This window comes from Copadichromis virginalis, linkage group LG14 (genome assembly GCF_057382275.1).
Source record: "Copadichromis virginalis isolate Kocher_CV1m ecotype Utaka linkage group LG14, C_Virginalis_male_GT1.1, whole genome shotgun sequence".
Classification (NCBI taxonomy): Eukaryota; Metazoa; Chordata; class Actinopteri; order Cichliformes; family Cichlidae; genus Copadichromis; species Copadichromis virginalis.
Genome location: NC_140631.1, coordinates 6455543 through 6481754, shown reverse-complemented (window position 1 = coordinate 6481754; position 26212 = coordinate 6455543). Strand labels below are relative to the sequence as shown.

At 40.3% G+C, this 26212-nt stretch overlaps 1 protein-coding gene across 1 annotated transcript; it reads right to left on the bottom strand.

Annotated features, from left to right (window-relative positions):
* Nucleotides 1-450: 450 nt before the first annotated feature.
* On the bottom strand, nt 451-26206 carry LOC146693297 (uncharacterized). Its single transcript, XM_085429947.1, has 24 exons — nt 26133-26206; nt 17719-17787; nt 17511-17621; nt 17256-17381; nt 15681-15895; nt 15450-15543; nt 14535-15134; nt 14382-14433; nt 10976-11150; nt 10659-10882; nt 10492-10563; nt 8446-8651; nt 8210-8335; nt 8017-8121; nt 7791-7901; nt 7536-7661; nt 6820-7034; nt 6578-6671; nt 5512-6219; nt 5360-5411; nt 1836-1985; nt 1583-1681; nt 1390-1491; nt 451-1206 (listed from the first exon to the last, which is right to left on the bottom strand). The coding sequence occupies exons 2-24, from the start codon at nt 17785-17787 to the stop codon at nt 884-886; spliced, it is 4155 nt and encodes a 1384-aa protein (XP_085286073.1). The 5' UTR covers nt 26133-26206; the 3' UTR covers nt 451-883.
* Nucleotides 26207-26212: the final 6 nt, after the last annotated feature.

The window sequence follows — 26212 nt, the reverse complement described above, 5'->3', positions numbered from 1 at the left end:
CACCCACTAACATTATACAGATCCAAGAGAAAGGAGACTGTAACGCAGTCTGAGGTCTAAGCTTTAAATGAACAAGACTCACTTGTACATACACTTTGGCCATGTTTAATACAAACTCTGTCTCTTGCTCTATGGCAGCTGAGAGATGCTCCAGCCTCCCCATGCCCTTAATTGGATAAGTGGAAGAAAATGGGTAGGTGGATTCCAGCCCTTCTTACTCGCAAAGTGTTTTTACAACTGTGATTGCATTGAGGGGACAGTAAGTTGAGAAGGTCTGAAACTACTGTAGATATTACAAGTACGGCAGGTTGTTTCAATCATTACATGACCACTAAAATATACTTGGAAATATTTTTCCAGTTTTGCCACTAGGGGGAGGTGTTGCTCAAAAGATTGTTGCAGCGCATTGGCACTGAAAGTGAGACAAATAATTTAAAGGACCTGGTAGTAAACAAATGTTTATTTTCATATAGCCATATAGAAACAAAGAATAAATAGAAACAATGTATAGCAACAGAAACTTTACAAAAGAGAAATAATGTGATGCTTTTAATAATATTATTGGTAACTGCACTTCAAATGCAACAGATGTCCAATAAATATGTTCTATTATCTACAAAATCAACGTGTGTGCTGAAACTATGCAAGTCTGACCTAAAAAAGCCAGTTAGAGATGACAGACGATGCAATAATGTTTTAAGTTGAAACAAACAAAAAAAACCAAACAAAAAAAAACAGCAAAAACTAAAGTATGCAATCCATTTCTGAAAGCATTTTTCTTCCCTTCACTAAGTGATGGGAAAGACACAAAAAGGTTTTGGGCCAAAGGAAGCACCAAGGACCAGCTGCAGGCCAGTGTGCATCATTGGAAAGCACACACCTGTTAGTAACCATACCCCTGGTGATAGCCATCCTGATAACCGTGTTCGTATCCATGATGATGGTAACCATAGCCACCATATTCGTCTTCAGGGCAGCGCATGCCAAGGCACTGCTGGATGGCCATCTCCTGTCTGCGGAGCTGCATAGAGTCTACCAGGTCATAGATAATGGCCATGGACCACATGGGTGAGGGGTACCAGCACTTAACATTGCCGTCCTTCCCCACCAGCAGCATGGAGAAGTATTCTGGGCTGATTTGGAAGTAGTTTCTCATGTCCTTCACGAGGGTAGCTGAGAGCCCTTCACGCTCCACGGTAGCACTCCCTGGATGGACCAGAGGATCAGGTTAGGAACAACCTATTAAAGAGTGAATTTCACAATAGATGTAGCACATCGACATTTTCCTCTTCCTCTAAACTTATCACACTGAACTCAGATACCAAAAAAGTAGAGACCTTAGCTTTCAGAAAATATATCTGTTCACTATTTTGTATTAAAAATTCTTACCATTGATAGGATAGAGCTCCAAGACTCCGCCCATATCTGGCAACTCTGTGCCAACCAGCTTCAGAATGGCGATGTACCTCAGGCCTGTGTAACCATGGCAACCTTTTTTTGAAAAGACATCAGAATGAGGCAAACAATTTTTAGACAACAGCATGACTTCAAATGAGAACAGCAGTATGCTATCAAAGTTTACCTTGGACTATGACCCTGACTGACATGACCAGACAAAAGTGCAGTTTAAGAGCCTCAGCAAGCAGATTTACAGATGCTGGGAGGAAGTCATACTTGTTTTCTGCAAACAGAACAAAATGTGAAGACACGTACTGAGCAAGCTGCCAACACATCACTGTAATGCACGCCAGAAAAATTAACACTGTTTTTTAAATCTTTTTATCCAGATGTGGAAAAAAAAAGTTGTGTGCATGTGTTTACTGTCAGGTAATCACCGGCACTGGCAGACATTTTCAGAAGTAGGATGCGGCTGGTCCCCAGTGTTACAAAGCCTAGCCCGAGAGCAAGAATGTAGGCTGATGAGCCGGAGCACAGCCTGGGGCACAAGGGCACATGGCTGCGACTGGAAATGGATCCAGCCAAACCTGCTGGAATACATACAAACATGCACGCACACATGTTTATCAGACTTCCCCTTTACATTATGATTATTATACTGCCAAAGAATTTTTTAAAAGTGTTGTGTGTGTCTCAGAAAGGTTTTAAAAAGACAACATTCATTCATTCATTTGTTCATTTTCAGGCACAACAAATACCTATATTGAACATAAAATACACAAAACAAAAAACAAAAATTGCCTGAAAAAGGAGTGGGACGAAGAAAACTTATTAAATCCCACCCCTATACTCACTCATCAACAAAAAACAAACAAACAATAAACTTCCCGCAGCTACGCCCATCATTGCATACAGACCCATCAACAGCCCCGGGCACATACAAGCATCTAAGCGGCAGCTCGCAAACAACAATTAGAGCCTTCATAACTGAATACAGAATATATAAATTATAAATTGCATTACCACAGGTAACAGGCAGTAATAACTACAAGTAACAAACACACATACATATACATACATATATATATCTACACACACAAGTACATATATGTACATACATATGCACACTTTTTTATTTTTATTTTTTGGAATCCATACCAGCAATGGTAAGAGGACAGACATTACAGAGCACACTAAAACCCATCATTGAGTATACTGTGACCAGACCAACTGTTTGTAGAGAAATTTAAATCTATGAATATTTTTGCATTGTTTCAATTGTAAACTCAGACTGTTCCAGATTTTCACACCACATACAGACACACAAAAGCCTTTATGGGTTGTTCGAGTTCTGGGTAATTTGAATTCTCCAAAGCCTCTCACATTATAAACCTTTTCTTGAATTTCAAATCTAGTTTGTAAATTTGCCGGTAAAAGTTTAGTAAAAGCTTTATACAAAATTATGGATGTATTGTAATTAACCAGATCCTGGAATTTAAGTAACTTTGCCTGAAGAAAGAATTTGTGAGTATGATCTAGATAACCAGCCTTGTGAATAATACGCAGTGCTCGTTTCTGTACTGCGACTAATGGATTAGTTGTATTTTTATATGTATTTCCCCACACTTCCACACAATATGTAAGATATGGAAGAACCAGGGTACAGTACAGAGTACGAAGTGCATCTTTATCAAGGAATTGTTTCACTTTGTTCAAAACTGCGAGGCTTCTAGAAATTTTGGTTTTTATGTGTCTGACGTGGGGTTTCCATGAAATTTTATTATCAATTACGACTCCCAAAAATTTGTTTTCACTCACATTATCAATTGGTACACCTTCAATGATAATTGGTAATTCTATATTATATTTTAAATTACCAAAAAACATTGCTTTAGTTTTATTTATATTTAATGATAATTTATTTATGTCCATCCATTTTTTTTTTATTAATTTTAGCTCCCTGTTTACGGTCATTACAAGATCAGTATAATTATCGCTACTGAAAAATATGTTGGTGTCATCTGCGAACAGTATGAGTTTAAGTACTTGAGAAACATCAAAAATATCATTTATGTATACATTGAAAAGTTTTGACATTGACAGGATGTAAGTGTGAACTAAAACTTGCAGAAATAATGATCAAATACAAGACACTAAAAACAACACTGCGGGTTAATTTGGTTAAAAGAATATCATTCTAATTATGCTGTGTGAGCCGTTTCGAGATATGTGGTGGCTTTTCCATTAATGGCTCATCTGTGAAACAGCTTATGAGGAGAAACAACTCAGTATAATGCAATACAAAGATGACCGTGTCATTGAGACTATATACCCCTTATCTTGTATATCAATATTCAGTAAGATGACCTTTATATTCCAAGAAATCTATGTATCAGGCAAGCTTTCAGGTCAATTCTTTAAGTAATCCAAGAGTTTTATGTGGATGTTGGCTGTTTTTGTTTATTCTCTGTCAAACTATGACTCAATAAGCACTGTTGCAACAGGGCTCACAGGGATTTTCAGTCTGGTTATTGTGTCATTTGGCATACCATAACATTTTCTTCCAATTTCTCTTCCTTAAGAGTAATTTTTTGACAGCCACCCTCACACTGACACCATTTCTGATGTGGCTTCAGTAAGCAGTATATGGATCAACTGCAAGCCCAGATGCATCTCTCAGGTCCTGTGTCAGGTCTTTGCTGCATTTTTTCACCCTGATTTTTCACACTTCAAAAGCTTCAGGAGCTTTTTGCTCAGTGCAGCATCAGCACCACGGAAATACACGGATACATCCGTAGACTCGAGACAGAATTCACAATGCGTTTTTGGGACTTTCAGGTGTATGGACCAATGTTTTATTTTCTGATCAAACCAGAACACTTTAATGAGCAGCTAGATTTGTCTCGCATTATCTGGCTGAGTTAATGCCAGTTAACATCGAAGCAGCTGGAATCCATAGCTGTGCGTGTTCATGGAGCTGCATTTTCACCTGCTGGACATCACTACCTGACAAGTTTAACTTTCTTCAGAACATTGCAGGGGCCTTATTGCCAGTATTTGTCTCTACATATCTGTGTGAGCATGTGTATCTCTTTATTAACAAACATGCCATATTGGCCCAGTTTATTTTTCTTATCATTGTTGTGAGGAGACCATAAATAGCATTTGTATTTTCTGTTGTACAGTTCATTTGCTGTTATGGATAAAAAGTGTCTTTTTTTGTTTCAAAATAGCTGATAACTATTCACTGATAGCTGCCAACATCTGAGAATAAATATAATTCTATAAAGTTGCTCTATATAGTGTGTAACTGTTAACATAGAGCATTATTAAATTTTTTGCTAATGCAATCATATGGCACATTGACTTCTGAGGAAATTTTAGACGGCACTCGTCATCAGAAAGGTTGCCTACCCCTAGCCTAGAGGAACTGACTCTTCATAAATGAATCGAGTAGGGATCGCTATCCCAGGATGGTCAGTCATACGATGCAAGATTCTCTCAAGCACAGCGCATCAACAGGACTGAACTGCCAGCCATGCAGGAGGAAGATGCAGCAGATCCTCTCTGATCACAGCCACCCCAGCCACAGACCGGCAGGTGGTTCAGGAACATTCAGGGATAGTTTCTACCCACAAGCTATCAGACTTCTGAACTGCAGACATTCGGCACACACTCACTACAACTACTGGACTCTACAAACTGTCACTATAAACCAATTTAAATCCTTACTGCACAAGTTTTTGCACAACTGTAAATTCCAAACAAATTCTCTTAATATTAATACTTTAGTATTTTGTTATTTATTATTATTATTAATAAATAAATTTTCTTCTTTAATATAACTGCTCACTTCTATATGTTCATGTAAAGCTGTGGCTACAATGTTTATCTGTACATGACAATAAAACATGAAACTTGAAATTTTACAGTAGTAAGTTTGATAAGATATATTATTTACCGTAGTGAGGGGCTTTGCTGGGTGAAAACCGTTTACGTCTGCTATATTTAACCTGAAATAAAAAGGAACATTAAGCAGATTTGTTTATCAAAAGCAAATGAAAGAATGTTTCACAATGAGGTGTACAATCACAGGAGGTAAACAATACTCACATTTGCACGCTTGGTTGAAGAGTGTATCTGCTTGAGCTCATGATTACTTTCAAGTTCACACTCTAGCAACTGCTTCACCACCTGTAGCTCAGTGAACAGTATCTGACAGTGTTTGCAACCAGGAGCAGGTGTCCTCGGGAGAGGACGTCCCCTCCTTTGCTTTGCTGCATAGTAAGGTGCACTGCTTGGGATTAAAACATCAGGAGATACCCCTGTTGAATGACAAGTAACCTTGCTGCTGGAGATAGAAGGCTGCATAATTGGGATGGTGTGGTCACTGAGAGTGTCACTGGCAGAGAGAGGCTGTAGGTTTGGTCTGGTAGAGTCACCCAGAGCCTCGCTGTCAGAGGGAGGAGCAGGCCGATGGTTCAATGTAGCATGGTCACTGTGAGCCTCGCTGTCAGAGGGAGGAGCAGGCCGATGGTTCAATGTAGCATGGTCACTGGGAGCCTCGCTGTCAGAGGGAGGAGCAGGCCAGTGGATCAGTGTAGCATGGTCACTGTGAGCCTTGCTGGAAGAGGCTATAGCAGAAGCAACCTTTGACCCTTCCTCCAGTGCCCTAAAGATGCCCTCCTCAATTACAGCATCATCCACTTCATCCATGTGTGAGACCATTTGTGGTGTGGGATTTGATGCCCTCAGAAGTGCCAGTTCTTTAGCAACGTGTCTGTCCTTGGCCTTTTGCATGTAAAGTTTAATCATAGGTGTCTGAAAAAATTGGTATTAGATGTGATTAGGGTTAAATTTAAACAGTTTTCTGTGTAACCATATATCAAAACTGTCAGTATTTTACTTATTTGGGCATCCTTCACGTTTTTATCTATGCACACAACATGCTTTCTAGAGCTCGAGGAACATTATATAAATACAGCATACGGACAAAGAAAGAACCACCGTATTCTTCTATAGAAACTGGAAGACTTTCATTTCACCAGAGTAACAAATATGTAAAATGCAAGGTCCTAAATGTAAGTCCCTTTAACATAAACATCTGATTCCAGAGATCAAGGGCTGCCTCACCAACACACAAAAACCACACAGAGACACCACAAAGTCAATAACATACCTGTAATTTGTGGACCTTTTCCAGGTGCTTGTCAAGCCGTTTAAGATGTTTTGACTGACATAAGCGGACTGGACAGTCCAGATTTGTAGAAAAGCTGTAAAAATAGTAAAAAAAAATGCTGAGTAGGATGAAATAGAAATTGGATGTGTAAGATAATTGTATCAAATAAATGCAGTGCTTAGAAAAAATGTGTAGGGACAGTAAATATAAATTTATCTTTCAGAATTTATTAAGACACTTACTGCCGATGAGAAAATTGGCTCAAAAGAGTCAGCTCAGTTTTATTTACAACCTGCTCTGTGACTCTTAGGTGCTGAACAATATCAGCATATACATGTCCACATATGGGACACTTGTGTCCATTTCTGACACAGTGATGCCTTTGAGACTTTGAGGCGACAGCAACCTGTTGCCGTTCCTCTGTCCTCTGCGGCAACTCACTGCTCACGAACGCCCCCTGTACACAAAAAGAAGATGCATACAACTACTAAAAAAGTTTTATTTTTTGTCTTACTCTTACTTAATATTTACAAATGCCAATGAAAATAAATTATCTGCAGTACTGTTAGTAATTCTGACTACTTTTGATTTGACCTTTATATTTCTTTGAATATATATACTGTCTTTGAATTCATCTTGTGTACGAAACCCACTACTACTCCTCCTCATGACCTCACTAAAAATGGACTGGAGCTAACTCACCTCTTCCTTAAACTCATCTTTTCTCAATTGTCTTTAAATTTATCTGGTGGAGGTTTCCCATCATCACTCATTTCTAATCTTCTTCTAAATCTTCTCTTTAATTAATTATTGCCACATTTAATTAATTATTTAATGGTGTATTTAATTAATTCATTATGGCAGTCCTGGTGTTCCATACATATGAGCTGACCATGTGACGTAGAAGAATACAAAGACATATTTTGTTGAATGCATTGAAACTGAGAACAAATTTTACCTTTTCCATGGCCACTTTGTGAATCATTTGTCCCAAATGTTCTGCTTCATCCTTTGAATCGTCTTTAGATTCATCCTGTGTGGGTCTGCTATCATGTGTCCCATCCTCTTCAGATGCTGCCACCATCTGTTTTCAGAGAAGACAACAATATGTTTGGCTCATTTTTGATATATAGATTGTGGAAGCAGTGAAACTGAGGATGAATTTCACATCTCTTTGTGGCATAGGACACCCAGTTTTGTTTTTCATGGCTACCTTAGGAATCCTTTTACGTTCTTGTTCTTCCTCCTCTTCTGAATAGCCTTCAGATTCATCCTGTGTGGGTTTCCAGTCATCTGTCCCATCATCTTCAGATGAGCTCACAGACTGTTATTAGAACAGAAAAATATATATTTTACTCATTTTTCATGGATGTTTGGAAACAAAACACTTACATCTTTAACTGCAGGAGAAGAAACCCTGCTGGATTTTTCCTGCCCACCTTAGGAACCCATTCCCTCGCTTCATCCTCCTCCTCCTCTTCTGGATTGTCTTCTTGTGTGAGTTTCCCCACATCTGTCCTATCATTTTTGTAAAAGATGACCATCTGATTTTAGAAAAGTAAAAGTAAAAAGGTAAAAGATTAGTAATCAGTGAAAACACTAAAAACAAGTACAAGAACATACATTACATACTTTTCTCTTGCGCAACTGGTATGTCACTTTTTGTAGATGCTCCACCCCCTTTTTCAAATCCTGTTTAGTTTCTCTTATTGTGGCTCCGGCACTACAGGCAACCTCACCCTGACCTGGGCTCACCATCTGTTTATGGTACAAATTAAATATGTTTTGTTCATGATGGAGTAAATGATTATATATGAAAGAAGTGCAACCAATCAAAACTCTTACCAAGGGAATCAGGGCACACATACCTTGTTACTGCTACACTGGAAGAGCGTTCTGTCTAAAAGCTCCTCTGTTCCTGATGACTGCTGCTCTTCCTTTTCAGATCCTTCACCGTCCTCGTCCTGCACAGATCCTCTGTCCTCTCTCCTTTTCCTTTTATTTGCTGCATATGTTGCAATTGCATTGGTGGTCAGTGCTCGGCTCTGGAGTGTGTCCTCTGCAGGGTCCTCAGCTGTGCAAAGCAATATTACTAAATATGAATAAATGTAAGTGTATAGATAAATGTATAACTTGACTTTCGCTTATTTAAATAACCTTGGTAAAATCTTTTGGCTGTGATGGCATCATGGCACATAAATGTTGCCACTCTAAATGTTACTTATGGCCATTGATCAGTGAGTTTTGGTCAGTGGTTGTTAATCAATGGTCATGAGAATTTGCATAATTAATATTAAGGAACTGACCTCCCAGCCCATTGTTCCTTCAGTGGGCTGGTTTCAGTCATTATGCAAATGTACTGTTTATAAAAGATTGGGGAAACCTGCAGTCAGCTGAGACTGAAGAAGTCACTTGGATGAGTTCAATGGTTCAAAGGTCTTAAAATATAAAACATATGTAATAAAAAATGATCAGAGTGCTAAAACAGAGCTTTTCTCTCTTTTCCTAATTATAAAGTAGTTTTATTCTTAATCTAAGAGAAATCACAATGTAAATCTGATCAATATATTGATAACAAATGCAAAAGTGTTTGAGTAGTACAAATGGCTGTTATAATGACTGAGGTGTGTGTGTGTGTGTGTGTGTGTGTGTGTGTGTGTGTGTAATGAGAGAATAGAATAACAGTGATTCTAATAACAGGCCTCAGAGTGTCTGACCTTGGTGTGTGATGTATAATGTGACACAGTGGAGCTACTAATCTCAAAGAATATCTGGCAAACAAAATGTATGTTTTCATAAAACAAGTTGGATAAAAAGTAAAGAAATAAATGGCAATTAACTGAATTCTAAAAAGCATTTAAATTGAAAATTGGATTATGTTACAATGAATGTTCATGTGAAAATGTCCTAAAGACAAATCTAACTGAAGTAGAATCACATAAACTGAATGAAATGTAGGGGATTACATCCAGATGTGATTCAATGTGAATTCTTTATGTTAAGAATAACAATGAAAATGTAATGAAGCGTTTTACAAGTTTAAACATTTTTAACTGTTTGTCAAATCTTGTCAGATAGATATACATTGATAGATAAGGTGTGAGAAGATGTGACGTCCAGTAGGAGAGGGGGGAGAAAGGGTGAGAAGGTGAAAAAGTGAGGTAAAGAAAAGATTTTTGTCTTCTGCAAGATGAGCAGCCCAAAAGATTGGATCGAAGGGGTTCACAGTTGAAAACCTGTCCAACCTGTGAATTCATTCCTTTTCGTCTGCTCATTGTTGCTGTGTTAGGGGGTTAATTTAGAAGGATTTTAATTTACATCATAATTCCAGTAGATGCCCAGCTGATTGCTCATCCTTCCTCCAACCTCTCTTCACCAAAGAAAAGAACAAACTCAACATTACCTCAGAGCAGCCTAGTTGGATAAGTAGAGTTTAAGTAATCTGATTATTTTTTGGGATTTTTTTTTTTCCTCTTATGTGCCTGCCCTTAACCTCTAAATTGTGGACACCTTTTATGAAACAATAAAGGTAAAAGTCTTAGTATTATTCTTTATAAGTGCAAATAGCTCTTACACTTTACTCTAGCCATAATATTGAAAATAATCTTTCCAATCATTCCAGAAATAACAAGATCAAAATGTGCAGGGCTCCATCTTAATCCAGAGCTGCACATATTTCACTGCAATGGTGATGTGTTTTTAACCAAGCTCCACATTATTCTTCAATTTAAACTGGACATCAGAGAAACGTAGTCATCAGACAGAAAAGACATGAAATCCATTTCAATGTGTGGATCACAGTGATGTAAAGATCTGTAGGTGCTATGTCTTAACCCAGACATGGAGTCTGTTAATTTTACTTAAGAGGGATTATACAATCTATTTACAGATTTAAGCGTTGCAGTGATCCATACCCAGTGCGGCAGCAATCTTCTGGGGAGCCTCTTCAATTAACAAAGCATGTTTTTCTGCTTGGACAAGTCTGTCTGAAAACAAATGTAAGCACAATCCCTTAGACAGTTTACCTACTTTAATGACATAATGTTAATAAAAGAGGTGGAGATATGTATTATAGACGTACTAGACTTAGATCTCCACACATTCAGCTGGTGCACGACTACTTCACGGCCAACATCTCTGTAACGTGCCCTCAGTTCGACCAAAAGGGCGTTGAACCTTTTTTTTCCAAGTCTGACTTGTGGTGGTGACATGTTTAATATATATTTCATGAAAGCAATAGCATCCATGAGATAAGCTCTCTGAGTTGTTGGTTTAAACCCTTTTGCTTGCAGGTGTGCTAGAAAACTCCAAAGTCAAAAATACAAATTAGTTCATGTGTTAAACTGTATATGCACACATGTATATCGAAACTAATAATCATTCAAATTTAACACTTACTCACGGACTTTTCCATGGTTCCTCAGAAACAGAAGGTCAACGTTTGGAATCGCTGGGTCTGCCATGAATTCCAGAAAATGGATGACATGGGTGGCCCGCTGCTTTGCATTGTCACATATTTTTCTGCTAGGGTTCACACCTTCTGCATGGACCCTAAATTCTTCCACCAGTCTTACTGATGAGGCAAGAATAGACATCATATCAAAGTACATTTGTATAGCACTCATATTTAGACCTCAGGTCTTTTACATCAGGGGGATTTTGTTGACAAAACAAATATTTTTTCAAGCTTCTCAATGCATAAAGAAAACCTCAATGAAGAACAATTCTTAGCCTAGAAGAACTCACTCTTCACAAATTAACTGAGTAAGAATTCCTATTCCAGGATGGTCAGTCATACTATGTAAGATTCTCTCCAGTTAATACATTTTACATAGGGCTGGGCGATATGGCCTAAAATCCATATTGGGGTATAATTTGAAGCACATGCGGTAACGATATATATCGCGATATATTATTTTCTTCTGTATAACGTATTTTCCACACTATAAGGCACACTTAAAATCCTTTAAATTTCTCAAAAATCCAGAGTGTGCCTTATGTATGAATTCTGGTTGTGCTTACTGACCTCGAACCGATTTGGGCGTGCAGAAATCTGTTAAAAAATGTTTTAGTACAACTTTGGTAAGCCGCACTGCTTGATGGATTGTCGGAGCATTACGGCTGCCGTAGTGAGGAGCTTCGCGGAGTAATCTGGGTCCAAAACTCTGTCTGTTTCAGGTCCCAAAGTCAAACGAACACAGAGTTAAAAACGGTCTAAATTCTTTCACCTAAAAATGACATACCATGTTCTGGGAGATTTTTGAAACTAATTAAAATGTACAGCTCTGCTACCACTTCCTACGGAGCCCCGCAAGGGACATGGGAGAAAAAAAATTAAGATTGACTTTTGCGAGATCTCGCAAAACAAACTCGGGATCTCGCAAAAGTTTTAGCTGCATTCTTCGAAGGCTGCCAGCTCGAAGCCGACCGGGAGGTCGAGGCACGATGTGCCGGGAGAGCGGTGTTCCTCCCGGCTGTAGTAGGTCTCGACCTCCTGTTAGCTTCGAGATGGTGGGTGTCAGATCTCCGAAAACGTCTGAGCACATTTGCAAATATATGATGTCTTGTAAACCGAGCAGGTATCTGACGTTTACACAACTACATTCACGCTTCAAAATATCTTAAAAGTGTATTTTGTGACCCAGAAAGAGTAACATTACAACTAAGTAGCTGCCGCCATTGTTGGAATTCAACTTTTGCGAGATCCTGAGTTAGTTTTGCGAGATCTCACAAAAGTCAGTCTTAATTTTTTTCTCCCATGTCCCCTGCTGGGCTCCGTTCTGAAGACAGAAAACTAAACAGCAGTGGCGTTTGCAGGGTTACTGAAGTTGGACTACCTGGTATATAATGTTGTGCTACGTGATTGCCAGCGACACAGCAATGTTAGCATAACATTAGCACAGTGAAGCTGGAGGATGAACACCAGCTTTTGTTTCCACTCAATAAAAGTTAACGTGAGGGATTCTGGTGGTCAGGGACAAATGCAATCGCATAGCAAGATGCTATACACGGGCCAAACTTCAGTCAAGAGAACAACTGAGATTATTCCACAATACAAGGTTAGTTATTAGTACAGGGAGTGCAGAATTATTAGGCAAGTTGTATTTTTGAGGAATAATTTTATTATTGAACAACAACCATGTTCTCAATGAACCCAAAAAACTCATTAATATCAAAGCTGAATGTTGTTGGAAGTAGTTTTTAGTTTTAGCTATTTTAGGGGGATATCTGTGTGTGCAGGTGACTATTACTGTGCATAATTATTAGGCAACTTAACAAAAACAAATATATACCCATTTCAATTATTTATGTTTACCAGTGAAACCAATATAACATCTCCACATTCACAAATATACATTTCTGACATTCAAAAACAAAACAAAAACAAATCAGCGACCAATATAGCCACCTTTCTTTGCAAGGACACTCAAAAGCCTGCCATCCATGGATTCTGTCAGTGTTTTGATCTGTTCACCATCAACATTGCGTGCAGCAGAAACCACAGCCTCCCAGACACTGTTCAGAGAGGTGTACTGTTTTCCCTCCTTGTAAATCTCACATTTGATGATGGACCACAGGTTCTCAATGGGGTTCAGATCAGGTGAACAAGGAGGCCATGTCATTAGTTTTTCTTCTTTTATACCCTTTCTTGCCAGCCACGCTGTGGAGTACTTGGACGCGTGTGATGGAGCATTGTCCTGCATGAAAATCATGTTTTTCTTGAAGGTTGCAGACTTCTTCCTGTACCACTGCTTGAAGAAGGTGTCTTCCAGAAACTGGCAGTAGGACTGGGAGTTGAGCTTGACTCCATCCTCAACCCGAAAAGGCCCCACGAGCTCATCTTTGATGATACCAGCCCAAACCAGTACTCCACCTCCACCTTGCTGGCGTCTGAGTCGGACTGGAGCTCTCTGCCCTTTACCAATCCAGCCACGGGCCCATCCATCTGGCCCATCAAGACTCACTCTCATTTCATCAGTCCATAAAACCTTAGAAAAATCAGTCTTGAGATATTTCTTGGCCCAGTCTTGACGTTTCAGCTTGTGTGTCTTGTTCAGTGGTGGTCGTCTTTCAGCCTTTCTTACCTTGGCTATGTCTCTGAGTATTGCACACCTTGTGCTTTTGGGCACTCCAGTAATGTTGCAGCTCTGAAATATGGCCAAACTGGTGGCAAGTGGCATCTTGGCAGCTGCACGCTTGACCTCGCTTATTTTTCCACACGCTTCTTGCGACCCTGTTGATTATTTTGAATGAAACGCTTGATTGTTCGATGATCACGCTTCAGAAGCTTTGCAATTTTGAGACTGCTGCATCCCTCTGCATCCCCTTCTCATTACAGAGATGCACATCACCTAATATGCTTAGTTGGTAGTAGGCTTTCGAGCCTATACAGCTTGGAGTAAGACAACATGCATGAAGAGGATGATGTGGACAAAATACTCATTTGCCTAATAATTCTGCACTCCCTGTATACTGCAACAAGATGGGAATAGACCAGCTGCGAGAGAATTCAACATTAATGAATCAATGTTACGCAAGTGGAGGAAGCGCAGTTTTTGGCTTTCCCCATATTTCAAAAGTGCTTCATCTCTTTGCTATGACTGTTACCTGGCATAATTTGCAGATGATAATGGTTGTAGCTACGATGCTTTCGACCAAAACAGGCGCAGCTTTATGACATCATCAACATGCACTATCGCGGTAGAGCGGAATAGTCAAAATCTCTATCGTTGGCCAAATTTATATTGTTTCAATCGCCCACCCCTAATTTACAGTAGTAAGTTTGATAAGATATATTATTTACCATAGTGAGGGGCTTTGCTGAGTGAAAACCGTTTCCGTCTGCTATATTTAACCTGAAATAAAAAAAAATCATTAACCAGATTTGTTTATCAATAGTAAATGAAAGAATGTTTCACAATGAGGTGTACAATCACAGGAGGTAAACAATACTCACATTTGCACGCTTGGTTGAAGAGTGTATCTGCTTGAGCTCATGATTCCTTTCAATTTCACACTCTAGCAACTGCTTCACCACCTGTAGCTCAGTGAACAGTATCTGACAGTTTTTGCAACCAGGAGCAGGTGTCCTCGGGAGAGGACGTCCCCTCCATTGCTGTACTGCATAGTAAGGTGCACTGCTTGGGATTAAAACATCAGGAGATACCCCTGTTGAATGACAAGTAACCTTGCTGCTGGAGATAGAAGGAGGCTGCATAATTGGGATGGTGTGGTCACTGAGAGTGTCACTGGCAGAGAGAGGAGGCTGTAGGTTTGGTCTGGTAGAGTCACCCAGAGCCTTGCTGTCAGAGGGAGGAGCAGGCCGATGGTTCAGTATAGCATGGTCACTGGGAGCCTTGCTGGAAGAGGCTATAGGGGATGCAACCTTGGACCTTGCCTCCAGTGCCCTAAAGATGCCCTCCTCAATCACTGTATAATCCACTTCACCCACATGTGAGACCATTTGCGGTGTGGGATTTGATACCCTCAGAAGTGCAAGTTCCTTAGCAACGCATCTGTCCTTGGCCTTTTGCATGTAAAGTTTAATCATAGGTTTCTGAAAAAGTTAGCATTAGAAAGGATTAAGATTAGATTTTAATTAATTGGGCATCCTTCATGTTTTTATCTATGCACACAACATGCTTTCTAGAGCTCGAGGAACATTATATAAATACAGCATACGGACAAAGAAAGAACCACCGTATTCTTCTATGGAAACTGGAAGACTTTCATTTCACCAGAGTAACAAATATGTAAAATGCAAGGTGCTAAATGTAAGTCCCTTTAACATAAACATCTGATTCCAGAGATCAAGGGCTGCCTCACCAACACACAAAAACCACACAGAGACACCACAAAGTCAATAACATACCTGTAATTTGTGGACCTTTTCCAGGTGCTTATCAAGCCGATTAAGATGTTTTGACTGACATAAGCGGACTGGACAGTCCAGATTTGTAGAAAAGCTGTAAAAATAGTCAAAATAAAATGCTGAGTAGGATGAAATAGAAATTGGGTGTATATAAAAGTTAGCAATTAAATAAATGCAGTGATTCGAAAACATGTAAATTTAGTCTCTTTCAGAATTTATTAAGACACTTACTGCCGATGAGAAAATTGGCTCAAAAGAAGCAGCTCAATTTCATTTACCACCTTCTCTGTGACTCTTAGGTGCTGAACAATATCAGCATATACATGTCCACATATGGGACACTTGTGTCCATTTCTGACATAGTGATGCCTTTGAGACTTTGAGGCGACAGCAACCTGTTGCCGTTCCTCTGTCCTCTGTGGCAACTCACTGCTCACGAACGCCCCCTGTACACAAAAAGAAGACGCATACAACTACTAAAAAAGTTTTATTTTTTGTCTTACTCTTACTTAATATTTACAAATGCCAATGAAAATAAATTATCTGCAGTACTGTTAGTAATTCTGACTACTTTTGATTTGACCTTTATATTTCTTTGAATATATATACTGTCTTTGAATTCATCATGAGTACGTTTCCCACTACTACTCCTCCTCATGACCTCACTAAACAACATCTTCAACATCTGCCAGAAAATGCTCTGGATTTTATACGAGTCTGTTGTGGCCAGTGCGATCCTCTATGCTGTTGCATGCTGGGGGAGCAGGCTGAGGGTAGCAGAGGCCAACAGACTTGATAAACTGATCCGTGAGGCCAGTAATGTTGTGGGGATGGAGCTGGACTCTCTCAAGGTGGTGTCGGAGAGGCGGATGTTGTCCAAAATAAAGACAATGTTGGATAACACCTCCCACCCACTCCATGACATGCTGCTCAGTCACAGGAGCACATTCAGTGAGAGACTGAGAGTACCGAAAAGCACCACTGAACGACACAGGAAATCTTTCCTGCCTGTGGCCATCTCCCTGTACAACGCATCCACTTAACACACTGGTTACTGCTACAACTACACAGGTTTCTTTTTCAGCTATTTATTAATAAGTGACTCATGTACTGGAACAAAAAAATAATTTCCACCAGGCATCAATAAAGTATTCTGATTCTGAAAAAATGGACTGGAGCTAACTCACTTCTTCCTTAAACTCATCTTTTCTGAATTGTCTTTGAATTTATCTGGTGGAGGTTTCCCATCATCTATTCCATCCTCTTCAAATGAGCTGAGTTCTTCTTCTTCTTCTGGCTCCTCCCTTTAGGGGTCACTACAGTGGATCATCTGCCTCCATCTTATTCTATCCATAGCCGCCTCCTCCATCAAACCAACCCTATCTATATCCTCCATCACTACATCCACGAACTTCTTCTAAGGGCTTGCTCTCTCTCTCCTGCCTGGCAGCTCCATATGGAACAATATATTCACTATGCCTCTTCTACATATGTCCAAATCATGTCAGCTTTGCCTCTCTAACTTTGTGTCCAAACCGCTCAACATGAGCTGTCTCTCTAATGCACTCATTTCTAATCTTCTCCATTCTGGTCACTCCCAAACAAAATCTTAGCATCTTGAGCCCTGCCATCCCCTGCCTGGCCTTTTGCACTGCTTGTTGCTTTGGATGCTTGACTCCAGCTATTTAAACTCATGTACCTTCAATACCTTTACTCCTTGCATATTTCATATGAGCTGACCATCTGACGCAGAAGAATACAAAGACATATTTTGTTGAATGCATTGAAACTGAGAACAAATTTTACCTTTTCCATGGCCACCTTGTGAATCATTTGTCCCAAATGTTCTGCTTCATCCTTTGAATCATCTTTAGATTCATCCTGTGTGGGTCTGCTATCATGTGTCCCATCCTCTTCAGATGCTGCCGCCATCTGTTTTCAGAGAAGACAACAATATGTTTGGCTAATTTTTGATAGATAGATTGTGGAAGCACTGAAACTGAGGATGAATTTCACATCTCTTTGTGGCATAGGACACCCAGTTTTGTTTTTCATGGCTACCTTAGGAATCCTTTTACGTTCTTGTTCTTCCTCCTCTTCTGAATAGCCTTCAGATTCATCCTGTGTGGGTTTCCAGTCATCTGTCCCATCATCTTCAGATGAGCTCACAGACTGTTATTAGAGCAGAAAAATATATATTTTGCTCATTTTCCATGGATGTGTGAAAACAACATATTTACAGAAACTTAGCTGGATTTTTCTTGCCCACCTTAGGAACCCATTCTCTTGCTTCACTCTCCTCCACACCTGTCCTATCGCTTTTAGAAAAGATCACCATCTGTTTTTAGAAAAGTAACAAAACAAAACATAGAAAATAAAATAATTTCCAACAGTGCATTTTGAGATCTAAGCATCCCAGAAACTGCACAGACATATGTCAGACATAACTTAAAACCACCAGTATAGGTTCATCAAGGCCCTGAGGGGAAAAACTACGTTTCCCACAAAATATTATGTTACTTCCGGTTTTGGCAGGTAATGGCAGACATGCATCCTTTTTTTTTTTTTTTTTTTAATTTTGTTTTTAAAATTTTGGTCGCCAACGGAGAGTGTTTGGTAGCGCTGTCCTCAGAAAACACCGTTTGTACTGTTTCGAATCATAACTCTGGTTTTACGTGGCCTATTAACACAATTAAGAGAATATCATTTGAAGTCCGCACTTTCAACACAAGTTGAAATGGAGACTGGGGCTGTGTCCCAATTCAGAGACCGCACGCTTGAAGTACGCATTTTGAGTGCGATTACGTCACCGCCACGTGACGACTGTCCCAACTCGAAGCGTACTTCAAATGCGCCGTCGATTTCCCCAAATATCAAGCGTGGTCCGGTGCACGCTTCGTGGTCCCATATATCCCACAATTCATAGCGCGGCGGTGGGTGTGGATAATTTTGCTGCAAAATCCACATAAAATGTAATAAATAAATCATATAATACAAAAATCAACTATTCACATTTCAACTTTTAACTATTTAAATTTTCAGCTTTTTCCTTTTACAAATTTAAAGTGAAAACAACACAAAACACTGCAAACCACAACACAATTAAATATAAATTATAATATGAAAACAAAAAGAACATGTATATTCTCTGTCATATGGGCCCGCATGAATAAACTTTCTGAATCCTTTATCATCTGCAACCGAAAATAGTTGTGGATGATTACTATACCTTTCTATCCACTGCGGTCAAGTGAGCCCTCACTTACGAAGTCGCAGTCAAGCTAGCCGCCCCGCCAGCCGCACCGAAAATGTGGTTGCACTACTCTTACGTATATTACGGTATGGGTGAAGACCGGCTTAGAAACGCAGTGTTTTGTGTCCTGACACTATTTTACTTCACAATCCACTCCCATTTTTAGTGTATCTCCACTTTCCCCCCTGTGATCCACAGCCCAAATTACTGTATGATTCAGAGAAAATTAACAATAAAATTTACCCAATTTACTCAACTATACTTTTAATGTCCTCATCTTTGAGCTCAGATTACAGGAAAACTATAAGAGGTGACGCAGATATTTCACTGGATTATGACTCTGGGTGACCCCCACTCTGCACCCTGTGATCCACAGCCAAAATTACTGTATGGATTTTGAGAAAATTCATAGCAAAATCTTCCCATTATGCTTTACTGTACTCCACATATTGACATCTTTGAGCTCTGATTACAGGAAAACTGTAAGAGGTGACACAGATATTTCACTGGATTCTGACTCTGGGGGACCCCCACTCTGCACCCTGTGATCCACAGCCAAAATTACTGTATGGATTTTGAGAAAATTCATAGCAAAATCTTCCCATTATGCTTTACTGTACTCCACATATTGACATCTTTGAGCTCTGATTACAGGAAAACTGTAAGAGGTGACGCAGATATTTCACTGGATTATGAATCTAGGCCATCTCCACTCTTCACCCTGTGATCCACAGCCAAAATTACTGTACGGATTTTGAGAAAATTGATAGTAAACTTTGCACAATTTACTCTACTGTACTCTATATATTCTCATCTTTGAGCTTAGATTACAGGAAAACTGTAAGAGGTGACGCAGATATCTCACTGGATTATGACTCTGGGTGACCCCCACTCTTCACCCTGTGATCCACAGCCAAAATTACTGTACGGTTTTTGAGAAAATTGATAGTAAACTTTGCACAATTTACTGTACTATACTCTATATATTCTCATCTTTGAGCTTAGATTACAGGAAAACCATAAGAGGTGACGCAGATATTTCACTGGATTATGAATCTAGGCTGTCTCCACTCTGCACCCTGTGATCCACAGCAAAAATTACTGTATGGATTTTGAGAAAATTGATAGTAAAATCTTCCCACTTTGCTTCACTGTACTCTACATATTGACATCTTTGAGTTCCGATTACAGGAAAACTGTAAGAGGTGACGCAGATATTTCACTGGATTCTGACTCTAGGCTGTCTCCACTCTGCACCCTGTGATCCACAGCCAAAATTACTGTACAGTTTTTGAGAAAATTGATAGTAAAATCTTCCCATTTTGCTTTACTGTACTCTACATATTGACATCTTTGAGTTCCGATTACAGGAAAACTGTAAGAGGTGACGCAGATATCTCACTGGATTATGACTCTAGGCTGTCGCCACTCTTCACCCTGTGATCCACAGAAAAAATTACTGTACGGTTTTTGAGAAAATTGATAGTAAACCTTTCACAATTTACTCTACTGTACTTTTAATATTCTCATCTTTGACCTCAGATTACAGGAAAACTATAAGAGGTGACGCAGATATCTCACTGGATTATGACTCTGGGTGACCCCCACTCTGCACCCTGTGATCCACAGCCAAAATTACTGTACGGATTTCTGATAAAATTAAATCCTATTCCATTACCAAACAAAATGAGTTCATTGAAGTATTTGCTTAACTACAAGAAATGTCTTTCCACACACAATTTAAATTTTTCAAAATGTCATTCACACACCACCTCAAGTATCAACTTCAGTTTTAGACATTATTTATTCAGTGCTTAATCACAACAATAGTCAACTTAAGGCACTTACATAATAAGTTAAACCTTACAATAATACATACAGAGAAAAACCCAACAATCATATGACCCCCTATGAGCAACAGTGGGAAGGAAAAACTCCCTTTTAACAGGAAGAAACCTCTGGCAGAACCAGGCTCAGGGAGGGGCGGCCATCTGCCTCAACCGGTCAGGGTGAGAAATTACATTTCTCAGATTACTGATTTCTCATATTACTACTACACAGTTTAGATACACTCAACAAAAATATAAACGCAACACCTTTGTTACTGCTCCCATTCCCCATGGGATGGACGTAGAGACCGAAAATTCATTCCAGATACACAATATAACCATCCCTCCCAAACAGTGGTCACAAATCAGTCCAAATGTGTGGTAGTGGGCACATCTGCCATATTGAGATAATCCATCCCACCTCACAGGTGTGCCACATCAGGATGCTGATCTGACATCATGAGTAGTGCACAGGTGTACCTCAGACTGCCCACAACAAAAGGCCACCCTGGAATGTGCAGTTTTGTCTCACAGCAAAATGCCACAGATGCCACAAGCAATGAGGGAGCGTGCAATTGGCATGCTGACAGCAGGAATGTCAACCAGATCTGTCGCCCGTGCATTGAATGTTCATTTCTCAACCATAAGCCGTCTCCACAGGCGTTTCAGAGAATATGGCAGCACATCCAACCGGCCTCACAACCGCAGACCTCGTGTAACCACACCAGCCCAGGACCTCCACATCCAGCAGGTTCACCTCCAAGATCGTCTGAGACCAGCCACCCAGACAGCTGCTGGAACAATTGGTTTGCACAACCAAACAATTTCTGCACAAACTGTCAGAAACCGTCTCAGGGAAGCTCAACTGCATGCCCGTCGTCCTCATCGGGGTCTTGACCTGACTCCAGCTCGTCGCCGTAACAGACTTGTGTGGGCAAATGCTCACATTCGATGGCGTCTGGCACGTTGGAGAGGTGTGCGCTTCACGGATGAATCATGGTTCACATTGTTCAGGGCAGATGGCAGCTGAGAATGTCCCAGTTCTTGCATGGCCAGCATACTCACCGGACATGTCACCCATTGAGCATGTTCGGGATGTGCTTGACCGGCGTATACGACAGCGTGTACCAGTTCCCACGAATATCCAACAACCTCGCACAACCATTGAAGTGGAGTGGACCAACATTCCACAGGCCACAATTGACAATCTGATAGACTCCATGCGACGATGTGTTGCACTGCATGAGGCAAATGGTGGTCACACCAGATACTGACCGGTTCTGGGTCCCCAGACCCCCAATAGCGCAAAAAACTGCACATTCCAGGGTGGCCTTTTGTTGTGGGCAGTCTGAGGTACACCTGTGCACTACTCATGATGTCAGATCAGCATCCTGATGTGGCACACCTGTGAGGTGGGATGGATTATCTCAATATGGCAGATGTGCCCACTACCACACATTTGGACTGATTTGTGACCACTGTTTGGGAGGGATGGTTATATTGTGTATCTGGAATGAATTTTCGGTCTCTACGTCCATCCCATGGGGAATGGGAGCAGTAACAAAGGTGTTGCGTTTATATTTTTGTTGAGTGTATCTAAACTGTGTAGTAGTAATATGAGAAATCAGTAATCTGAGAAATGTAATTTCTCACCCTGACCGGTTGAGGCAGATGGCCGCCCCTCCCTGAGCCTGGTTCTGCCAGAGGTTTCTTCCTGTTAAAAGGGAGTTTTTCCTTCCCACTGTTGCTCATAGGGGGTCATATGATTGTTGGGTTTTTCTCTGTATGTATTATTGTAAGGTTTAACTTATTATGTAAGTGCCTTAAGTTGACTATTGTTGTGATTAAGCACTGAATAAATAATGTCTAAAACTGAAGTTGATACTTGAGGTGGTGTGTGAATGACATTTTGAAAAATTTAAATTGTGTGTGGAAAGACATTTCTTGTAGTTAAGCAAATACTTCAATGAACTCATTTTGTTTGGTAATGGAATAGGATTTAATTTTATCAGAAATCCGTACAGTAATTTTGGCTGTGGATCACAGGGTGCAGAGTGGGGGTCACCCAGAGTCATAATCCAGTGAGATATCTGCGTCACCTCTTATAGTTTTCCTGTAATCTGAGGTCAAAGATGAGAATATTAAAAGTACAGTAGAGTAAATTGTGCAAAGTTTACTATCAATTTTCTAAAAATCCGTACAGTAATTTGGGCTGTGGATCACAGGGTGCAGAGTGGGGGTCACCCAGAGTCATAATCCAGTGAGATATCTGTGTCACCTCTTATAGTTTTCCTGTAATCTGAGCTCAAAGATGAGAATATATAGAGTACAGTAGAGTAAATTGTGCAAAGTTTACTATCAATTTTCTCAAAAACCGTACAGTAATTTTGGCTGTGGATCACAGGGTGAAGAGTGGCGACAGCCTAGAGTCAGAATCCAGTGAAATATCTGCGTCACCTCTTACAGTTTTCCTGTAATCGGAACTCAAAGATGTCAATATGTAGAGTACAGTAAAGCAAAATGGGAAGATTTTACTATCAATTTTCTCAAAAACTGTACAGTAATTTTGGCTGTGGATCACAGGGTGCAGAGTGGAGACAGCCTAGAGTCAGAATCCAGTGAAATATCTGCGTCACCTCTTACAGTTTTCCTGTAATCGGAACTCAAAGATGTCAATATGTAGAGTACAGTGAAGCAAAATGGGAAGATTTTACTATCAATTTTCTCAAAATCCATACAGTAATTTTTGCTGTGGATCACAGGGTGCAGAGTGGGGGTCACCCAGAGTCATAATCCAGTGAAATATCTGCGTCACCTCTTATGGTTTTCCTGTAATCTGAGGTTAAAGACGAGGATATTAAAAGTACAGTAGAGTAAATTGTGCAAAGTTTACTATCAATTTTCTCAAAAACCGTACAGTAATTTTGGCTGTGGATCACAGGGTGAAGAGTGGGGGTCACCCAGAGTCATAATCCAGTGAGATATCTGCATCACCTCTTACAGTTTTCCTGTAATCTAAGCTCAAAGATGAGAATATATAGAGTACAGTAGAGTAAATTGTGCAAAGTTTACTATCAATTTTCTCAAAATCCGTACAGTAATTTTGGCTGTGGATCACAGGGTGAAGAGTGGAGATGGCCTAGATTCATAATCCAGTGAAATATCTGCGTCACCTCTTATAGTTTTCCTGTAATCGGAGCTCAAAGATGTCAATATGTAGAGTACAGTAAAGCAAAATGGGAAGATTTTACCATGAATTTTCTCAAAAACTGTACAGTAATTTTGGCTGTGGATGACAGGGTGAAGAGTGGCGACAGCCTAGATTCAGAATCCAGTGAAATATCTGCGTCACCTCTTATAGTTTTCCTGTAATCTGAGCTCAAAGATGTCAATATGTAGAGTACAGTAAAGCAAAATGGGAAGATTTTACTATCAATTTTCTCAAAAACTGTACAGTAATTTTTGCTGTGGATCACAGGGTGCAGAGTGGGGGTCACCCAGAGTCATAATCCAGTGAGATATCTGCGTCACCTCTTACAGTTTTCCTGTAATCTAAGCTCAAAGATGAGAATATATAGAGTACAGTAGAGTAAATTGTGCAAAGTTTACTATCAATTTTCTCAAAAACCGTACAGTAATTTTGGCTGTGGATCACAGGGTGCAGAGTGGAGACAGCCTAGATTCATAATCCAGTGAAATATCTGCGTCACCTCTTACAGTTTTCCTGTAATCGGAGATCAAAGATGTCAATATGTAGAGTACAGTAAAGCAAAATGGGAAGATTTTACTATCAATTTTCTCAAAAACTGTACAGTAATTTTGGCTGTGGATCACAGCATGCAGAGTGGGGGTCACCCAGAGTCAGAATCCAGTGAGATATCTGCGTCACCTCTTTCAGTTTTCCTGTAATCTGAGCTCAAAGATGAGGACATTAAAAGTATAGTTGAGTAAATTGGGTAAATTTTATTGTTAATTTTCTCTGAATCATACAGTAATTTGGGCTGTGGATCACAGGGGTGAAAGTGGAGATTAACCAAAACTGGGAGTGGATTGTGAAGTAAAATAGTGTCAGGACAGAAAACACTGCGTTTCTAAGCCAGTCGGCACCTATACCGTAATATGCGTAAGAGTAGTGCAACAACATTTTAGGTGCGGCTGGCGGGGCGGCTAGCTTGACTGCGACTTCGTAAGTGAGGGCTCTGTCACTACCCGATCCGTACCGGAAACCCGATCGGTACCCCGCATGCGCAAATCTTACGTCACTTCCTCTCTTTGCCAACATTGCGACATTCAATATATTTGAATGGTACGGTTAGCGCCCAGTTAGCTCCTAGCATTTCTCAACAGCTCTGCCTCCTTTTCGACTGCCCGGGACATTTAAACAATGGATAATCCGTATACAAAGAAATTCATGCTTTTCTCCTCAACAGAGAGCGTCCCCCGATTGAGCAACAGCGCCGTAAAATAAGAAGAATGGCGCCTAATTACAGAGTTAATAATGCAGACTTTGTAATATCTCACGTGTAGATTCATCAGCCAGATTAAGTGTTTACTGACAATTGACAGTGATAGCGGACATCATCATCACTATTCCAACAATCCTCTCCTCACAGACAAGCATAAACACACTCGACTATCGCTAAATCAGATTTAACACACGTTTGTAATGACGATAATTCAGTTTATAATAGGGTTTATTCGCTCGGTCAGCAGGTGGCGGTATCCTCGTACACTGGGGAGTAAACTGCCATTAAACGAACAGAAGAAGAAGAAAACATCTGCACATGCGCGGTACAGATCGGGTAGACCCGATTTGTACGGTCAGACTTTACACATGCGCAGTAAGGATCGGAGAGTCCTGATCTGTAACTTTCTTTTTATTTTTCGTTTTTGTCTACATCGTACTGAAATGCTTCATTATTGCAAACATTTTAAGATATACTTGTTATTCTTAACATTTTAACAGATACGCTGACCCATAACTATCGTAAAACGCTACGACCGGAAGTAAAAACCTTTCGCGCATGCGGGGTACCGATCGGGTTTCCGGTACGGATCGGGTAGTGACAGGCTCACTTGACCGCAGTTTCTATCCCTGGCTCTCTTTCTCTCTCTCCCCCTCTGGCTGTTCCTGTGCTACTGAGAGTAACTACCGCCCCTCCCCCCCTCTGCCCACGTGCAGAGTGAAGCGGAAAAAACGTGCGGGAGAGAGAGAGAGAGAGAGAGAGCGAGAGAGAGAGAGAAAGAGAAAAAAACCCGCGTGACGGCTCGCGATAAGGAGCCGGCTCCCGTCGTTCACGTCAAAGAGACGGCTCTAAGAGCCATTTCGTTCGCGAACGACCCATCACTAACACACACACACAACAGCAGCCCCTCTCGCTTGGTTTTTGCATTTGCGCTCGCTAACAACGTGTTGCTGGCGCTCTCAACATTTCTGCCCGTGCGCGCTCAACTCTTTCTCTACACCGTTATATTTGTGCCACAAAAACAGCCAGACAGGACAGGGTTAAAAAAAAAAACCCAACCATAAACAAGCAAACGAAAAAAACCCGACAAGGTACCTGTTTGTACTCATGTAACTTTTGAAAGTTAGCTTCATACCTGAGAGCTGGTACCTTCAAACTCTTTCTTCTTTCTTTCTTTCTTTCTGACAGTCGTATTGGCGGTTGGCAAACAATTGA

Bases quoted from the DNA above. Each gene is read 5' to 3' on its own strand.
- LOC146693297 (XM_085429947.1), bottom strand. From the start codon at position 17,787: ATGGTGATCTTTTCTAAAAGCGATAGGACAGGTGTGGAGGAGAGTGAA. The intron at 15,135-15,449 runs GTATGTTATTGA...TAACTTTTTCAG, and splicing joins AAAAGGTCCACAAATTACAG to AAACCTATGATTAAACTTTA. The intron at 1,682-1,835 runs GTGATTACCTGA...TTCTGTTTGCAG, and splicing joins GAAAATGTCTGCCAGTGCCG to AAAACAAGTATGACTTCCTC.